At 26.6% G+C, this 7,390-nt stretch overlaps 4 protein-coding genes across 4 annotated transcripts; 3 read left to right on the top strand and 1 right to left on the bottom strand.

Moving 5' to 3' along the window:
• Nucleotides 1–113: 113 nt before the first annotated feature.
• ENU1_125800 (ribosomal protein S19 protein) lies at nt 114–548 on the top strand (the record flags this gene model as incomplete). Its single annotated transcript, XM_008859947.1, has 1 exon — nt 114–548. One exon carries the CDS (start codon nt 114–116, stop codon nt 546–548), a length of 435 nt encoding a protein of 144 aa, XP_008858169.1.
• Nucleotides 549–1,076: 528 nt separating this feature from the next.
• ENU1_125790 (type III restriction enzyme, res subunit protein) lies at nt 1,077–3,554 on the top strand (the record flags this gene model as incomplete). The annotated part of the gene is made up of 1 exon (XM_008859946.1): nt 1,077–3,554. One exon carries the CDS (start codon nt 1,077–1,079, stop codon nt 3,552–3,554), a length of 2,478 nt encoding a protein of 825 aa, XP_008858168.1.
• Nucleotides 3,555–3,684: 130 nt separating this feature from the next.
• ENU1_125780 (exodeoxyribonuclease III protein) lies at nt 3,685–4,711 on the top strand (the record flags this gene model as incomplete). The annotated part of the gene is made up of 2 exons (XM_008859945.1): nt 3,685–4,610; nt 4,678–4,711. 2 exons carry the CDS (start codon nt 3,685–3,687, stop codon nt 4,709–4,711), a joined length of 960 nt encoding a protein of 319 aa, XP_008858167.1.
• A 25-nt stretch (nt 4,712–4,736) lies between these two features.
• ENU1_125770 (hypothetical protein) lies at nt 4,737–7,307 on the bottom strand (the record flags this gene model as incomplete). The annotated part of the gene is made up of 1 exon (XM_008859944.1): nt 4,737–7,307. The coding sequence occupies one exon, from the start codon at nt 7,305–7,307 to the stop codon at nt 4,737–4,739; it is 2,571 nt and encodes an 856-aa protein (XP_008858166.1).
• Nucleotides 7,308–7,390: the final 83 nt, after the last annotated feature.

Genomic DNA, 7,390 nt, shown 5'->3' with positions numbered 1-7,390 from the left:
ATAAATAACAAAGAAAGTACAATTAAAATAAGAAAGAAAAAATAATAATAAAATAGTAAAATATTATAGGGTTAGGGTGGAACTAAGAAGGAACTTAGTTGTGATTCTGAAGAATGTCTGAGGTTGTTGCCAAGAAAAGAACCTTCAAGAAGTTTGAATTCCAAGGAAAATCACTCGAAGAAATCACTACAATGCCAGAACCAGAATTTGTTAAAATGTTAGATGCTAGAATGAGAAGATCATATAACAGAGCACCAAAATTAAAACACGAAAGACTTGTCAAAAAACTTCTCAAAATTAAGAAAGCCACTAAAGAAGGTGAAAAACCAAAACTTGTTAAAACTCATTGTAGAGATAAAATTATTCTTCCAAATATGATCGGTTCAGTAATTGGTGTTTACAATGGTAAATCTTTCACTACTGTTGAAATTAAACCAGAAATGATTGGACATTATCTTGGAGAATTCTCTATTACTTACAAACCAGTTACCCATGGAAGACCAGGTGTAGGAGCTACTCATTCTTCTAAATTCGTCCCATTGAAATAAGTAAAAGATGTTTCGTGTCTAATTTTTGTATCATTTTTTTTGGCAATTTTAATTTTTGTTATATTAAAGTAAGTAAAAAATATAATAAATTATTATATTTTATAATAAATTAAGGGTTACTATAAAAACTCAAAAATAATAATCTTATTTGGCATTTGTTACTTCTGTGGATCACTGACTCATTGGATTGTCTTTGATTTACAAGGACTTAAATAATAAATGACTATTTTATTATTAATTGTTCACTGTTTTGTAAAAACGACTTCATTGCCGTTTGCTGTTAAAGTTTAACAGCCAGTGACTTTTTGTTGTGATTAAAAAATCACTCGTCCAAAAAGGGCACAGCATTGAGGTTACTCAAAAAGAAGTATTTTCTGTTGGTGTTGTTTCATCAATTTTTTTTCTCAAAAACAAATAAATAATAAAAAAAATAAAACAAAACGATTCATGATAAAACCTTAAAAGGGTTATTCCAAAAATAGGAATGAGAACTGAGAAATTAAGAACTAAGGGGTAAAGTAAAGGAGGATGGATAGGATGCCACTAAAAGAAATAATAAAACCGAGATTTCGGTATACCACAGAAGATGTTGAACATGATGTCAACCAAATATTTTCTGCATTTGGACTGACTCCTCATGTACATCAAATGGAATGCTTAAAAAAATTGCTTGAAGACGTTCAAAATAACCATTCATCAAACAATTATTTGATGCAACACTCTACTGGTTCTGGAAAGTCCTTGACTATTGCATCCTTAGCCCATTTTTTATATAATTTACATACCGAAACAGGTCCAAAATATGATAAGGTTATTGTGTTGAATGATAGAGTTCATTTAGACACGCAACTATATTGTACTGTAAAAGCTGTTTTAGGAGTTATTGATAAAATAGAAGTAAAAAGAGTTAAGAATTCAGTTAAACTTCAAGAAGACTTGGAAGATATAAAATGTCGAATTTTTTGTACGACGTTACAAAAGTTTAGTTTTGTAGAAACACAACTACCAAGTGACTTAAATATTGCTATTATTTCTGATGAAGCACATCGTTCACATGGAGCTGCTGCTACAAGAAAATTACATACAATGTTATCTGGAGAACAACGGCAAAACCGTCATATTACATATTTTAGTTTTACTGCTACACCAACTTCTAAATGTCTTCGACTGTTTGGGACTCATAAAGATGGATTAATTAGACCATTTCATTGTTTTAGTTTAGCTGAAGCAGAAAGTCAAGGATTAGTAATGAATGTTCTAAAGAATTATTACGTTGTACCAAAAATGTTTAATCTTTCAGGGAAAACTAAAGCAGTAGATCCTATTGCTGATGGATTACAAGTTGCAAAAAATTTGTCAGATGAAATTAGAATGACAGAAAATCTTATGAAAAGAAGAGCTGAATTTATTATTAATCATTTTGATGAATTGATTAAAAGAACAGACTCTTCTTCATTTAAAGGAATTGCAATGTTAGTTTGTAGAACTAGAAAGAGTGTTATTAAATATACTCAAATGCTTCGAGCAGTTATTAATGAAAAAGGACTTGATTATGGAGTATTTGGTGCATTTAGTGAAACAGATATTGATGGAGTAATGGAAAGTGAAGAAAAATTAAATACAATGTATAATACATATTCTGATTCAAAACATATTACAGAGTTATTAAAGGACCAACAAAAGAATATTAGGATTATTGTAGCAGCAGATAAATTACAAACTGGATTTGATGAACCAAGACTAATGTGCATGTATGTTGATAAAGTATTAAGTGGTTCTCATGCCGTCCAAACATTAGGAAGACTTGATAGAATTTGCAAAGGAAAGAAAGAAGTTTATGTAGTTGATTTTGCAAATCAGTCTGATTCTTTAAAGAAAGCATGGGGAACTTTTTATCATGAAGCATTATTATTTGAGTCAGATACAGATGTTAAACGTCAAGATGTTTTTCAAACTGTTAAAATGAGATTAAAGAAAATTGATGGCATTAAAGAACAAAATATTGAAATTGCTAAAGAGGCAATTAAGAATGAGAATATTGAAAGAAGAATTAGATTACTAAATCCTGTTCAGACAGATATGTTATTATTCCTTAAATTAGTTGATTATTTTCAAGACGATAATGATAGAGAATTAAAGTATTCATTTATTTCTAAGTTATATACTTCTATTTCTTCTCAGTCAGATAAAACAATTAGTTTAACTCAATTACTTAAGTCATCACTATCAGTTTCTGTTGATGAAACATTAGAGTTTAATGCTACTCATATTCCTATTGTGTCTATTCCACAAAGTGCTCCAAAAGGAAATAGTTTGGCTATTTATCAAAGGAGATGTAAAGAAATGACATCTACAGAGGTAGTTGAAATGGCTGAAAAAATGGTTGATGGAGAGAATATTAACAATGACCCAGTTTCACAATTTTCTAATGAAATATATTCTAAAAATAATCGAGATTTACTTAGAGGTATTGTTAATAAATATAGTAAAACACCAGTTAAAAGGAAGCCAAGTAAGAAGATTGAAATTAATGCATATTGTAGACAAAATATTCACCACTTACTTGGATGGGATAAGGTTAGTGGAACATTACGATTTTTATTAAAGGAAGTAATTAACAGTAAAATATTAGAGCAATTCATTCATGAAAATGGGATTGCATTTTTATTCGTATGTTGTAATAACGCAAAGCCATATGAAGGATCATTTGGACAAGCTGCGTTGCAGGTTATCCTCGATTGTTTAAAACCGGTGTATATTCCTTTGTTGTCAGAAACAATGTTTGATGTCAATTTTCTCATCAATAGTTTTTGTCAAAATACAAAGTTCTTAGCTGCACCAGCATTAAAAATCTTGGTTCGACTCTGCTCGCTCTTTCCATTGATAAAAAAATATGTTCTTGCGTGTGAATTTTTTAGAGAAAAGTTAAAAGAATACTCTGGAACAAGTTCATTATTCCTTAAACAAGCTATTGACAGTTTTGTCAGACAACACATAAGTGTTTGAAGAAAAAAATATGTTAATTTACTGTTTTTACTTCGGTTATGTTTTTAAAAGTAATTTAAAAAATAATATAAATTCATCTTTTGTTAATTTTAAAAGTCTAAATAAGAGAAACTCTAAATCTTAAACAAAAATGAAAAGAAGTTGTAAAACTTCCAAAAAAAAATTAGATGAAGAAGAAGATAAAATTGAGGAAAAAGAAGTTCATAATAAAAAGAAAGGAAAAGATGACCAATTATATGATATTGAAAAAGATAATGACCAATATTGGAAGGATCATGACTTTGAAGTATTTACAGAAGACTTCGAAAAAGGAAAACCTGAAAAAGCTAATGATGAAATTAAAATTGCTACGTATAATGTTGCAAGTTGGAATGCTGCAATGAAGAAAGGATTAAATGAATTTATCAAAGAAGAAAATCCTGATATTTTATGTGTTCAAGAAACTAAATTACAAGATGGAGTAAATCCTATGATTGATGGATATCATTGTTATTTTAGTGCTTCTACGGCTAAGAAAGGTTATGCTGGTACAGCCATTTTAAGTAAAGAAGAGCCATTGAGTATAACCAAAAAAATTAATGGAAAAGAGAATGAACATGGTAGAATTATTACAGTTGAATATGAGAAATTTTATTTGGTTAATTCATATGTCATGAATAGTGGTCAACGTCTTGAAAATCTTGTTAAAAGGACAACTGAATGGGATAAAGATATGAGAGAACATTTAAAAGAATTACAAAAGAAAAAAAATGTTATTTGGTGTGGAGATCTTAATGTTGCTTTACGTTGGATTGATGTTGCTAAACCAATGACGAGATTAAGATGTGCTGGGTTTACTAAAGAAGAACGAGCTAGTACTAGTGAAACATTAAAAGAATTAAATTTAGTTGATACATTTCAAGTAAAATATCCAAAGAAAAGAGATTTTTATACCTTCTTTTCATATAAAGACAAGTCTAAAACTGCAGGATGGAGATTAGATTATTTCTTTGTGTCAAAAGATTTAGTTGATTCTGTTACTCAAATTTATAGAAGAAAAGAAATTTCTGCATCAGAGTTTGTTAATTATTAAATAGATAAATTTTTTTTTTGTTACATCAAATCATAATATTAATTGTATTAGTCATGTCCCATTAATTATTCATATTAAAAAATAATTGAATAAATGGAATTAATTTGTTTTCATTTATAAGAAGTAGAAATACTATACTTTTTAAGTACATTTTTTGATACTTTTTGTAACAAATTTAAACGTTTATTTTCATTGATTAATTCTTCAGCAGTTGGTAAATATAAAATTTCAATCATTGTATCTATTTGTAATGCATTTGAACGTCTAAAACATGTTAATAATGAACAAAGTTTTATTTTATTTTGAAAAATAATATGGATATACTGTTTTGATATTTCTTTCATTGTACCAAACCACTTTAATGTTTGAAATGGTTGTTCAAATCCTTCAGTAATAAAGTATTGAATGGGAGATATAAATTGTGATGAAGAACTTCTAGCAAAAGTAAGGTCAATATGAAAAAGATTTCCATTTAATGGATTAAACAATACATTTTTAAAGTGACGGTCAAGAAGTAAACACAAAGACCAAAAAATTTGGACTAATGCACCTGACTCAATGAAGTTTTTTTTTCTTATGTATTGTGGTTGAAGAATTGAATTTAAAGAAGGACAATACTTCTCATAATAATTTTGAAATGATTGTAATACTTCATTACTTAGTAAAATTGAAGTATCTAATTGAACTAAAGAAGGGATTTGAATCATTTGTGGAATTACTTTTCTACAAAATGAATATGGAATACAATTAGGGATAAATTCAACAAATTTACCAAATGAAATATTATAAATTTGATATGTTTGATATGAAGAAGAACATAATTGAGAAACAGTTTTCATAAATGTCATTAGATTTGATTCTATTGTTGTTTTATTAAATTTAAATAATAACATTGACTTTGAATTATCTGTATGAAGAAATGTAATAATAATTGGATGTTCTAATGATTTGTTAATGATTTTTGATTGAATAGAAGAAATAGGAATTGATGAGAATGGTTGAAGAAGAGGATAAGTAATAATATGATTATCCTTTTCTTTACTATTTATGATGAATGAAATTAAATCATTTACACCAGAAATTGAAGGAATAATTTTATCAGGATAACAACAATGATATTGTTTTGAAAAAGCCAAAAACCATTCATCTATAAAAGCAATTTTATGGTCAAATTTTTCTAATAACAACCATAACATGTTATAGAAATAAATATAATGTTGTGGTTTAGAAAATAAAGTCAATAAATTTGGTAAAAGTTGTATACTTTTTTCTTGTAATGAAATTAAGAAAATCACTAGTAATGAAAGATTTGATAATATTTCTTGTTCTTTTAAAGAATGAAATAATGAAATAGAAAAGTCAATAAAACCCGAAGTAGAAAAAAGTAAAAGGTCTAATAAAGTCAAATACATTTGTGAAGAAATAATTCTATCATATAACCATTCATAACAATTCTTTAACATATTTTCTCCATAATCACAATACATTCGAATACATAATAATACATTTCTACATGATTCAAGGTCTTCAATTTCTAACAACCAAAATCTTCGTTTTACCACTTCTAATATGAAAGAATAGTCAATTGGTGTATCAATTTTAATTGACTTTAATTTGTCAATAAATTCTTTATCAATTTCTTTTAAATTACCGAATAAAGTAGAGTTTAAAACAGTATTTAATGAAATTATATTATTTTCTGTTTGGAAATAAATTTGTGATTCATTAATATCTGAAGTTTGATGAATAAATAATGTTTGAAGAGTTTTAACATTTTTTATTGAAGTGAATGAGTTAAATGAATGTAAATAACCATTTTCATAAATCATTCCATTTTTATTAAAGACTTTTGTTTCATTACAATAAGATAAGTTATAGTCTACTATACGAAGTGTCATTTTGAATTGAAACCAATTTTCTTTATTGTTAGAATCATTTTTAATGTTTTCATTAGGAATAAAATTTAATAACGAAGTATCACCTCTCAAATATTTGTTTGAGTTTATTTCTCTTTTAGTAAAGCCAATTAGTTTTTCTTTTAGAAGATATCCTTGTTCATCAAAAAGATAACAACCACTATCTATATATGTTTCGTTATCATTTAGTAAATCAATAACAATTCTAAGATAACTTTGATGATGAAGTTGATTAAAAGAAGTAATGAAAGTACAATAGAATGAGTCTAAATCATATTTAATTGTTTTTTCTTCTATAACTTCCATATTTTCCATTAAAATAAAATGAATAGTTGAAGCAACACATGCTAATTGACTTGAAACAAGAAAAGAAATAGAAAAAGGACATTTCATTTGAGAAAGAGAGAATGATGAATTACATAAAGGTATTGAAATAAAATGAGGAGTATTATAAGCTAATTGATTATATTTATACCATTCTAATTTATTTGTTTCAAACCATTTTGGTTTAAAATATCCATTAAATGAACCAAAAGAAAATGAGTTTAACTTCATTAATAATGTTATTGGAAATTCCTTTTCTTTATAATAACGAATAATAAATCTATTTTGTTTTGGAATAAAATCGTGTAATAAACTGTTTTGAGTTGTTTGAATAAGTGAAGTACTATAAATATATATTTTGTCATAACTAATTAAAAGCAATTGAAATGTATGTTCGTTAACAATTATTGGAATTGAACAATATAACATTTCATTTGTCATTTATTTTTAAATAACTTTTTTTTAGTTTTTTATTTTTATTATTTTTTTTTACTTCGGAGATCGAAGGTGGCACGTCTGAAACA

The sequence above is a fragment of the Entamoeba nuttalli genome, assembly GCF_000257125.1.
Source record: "Entamoeba nuttalli P19 unplaced genomic scaffold asmbl_5278, whole genome shotgun sequence".
Lineage (NCBI taxonomy): Eukaryota > Evosea > Mastigamoebida > Endamoebidae > Entamoeba > Entamoeba nuttalli.
The sequence above is the reverse complement of the archived record's forward strand: the minus strand, read 5'-3'. Positions and strand labels throughout refer to the sequence as shown.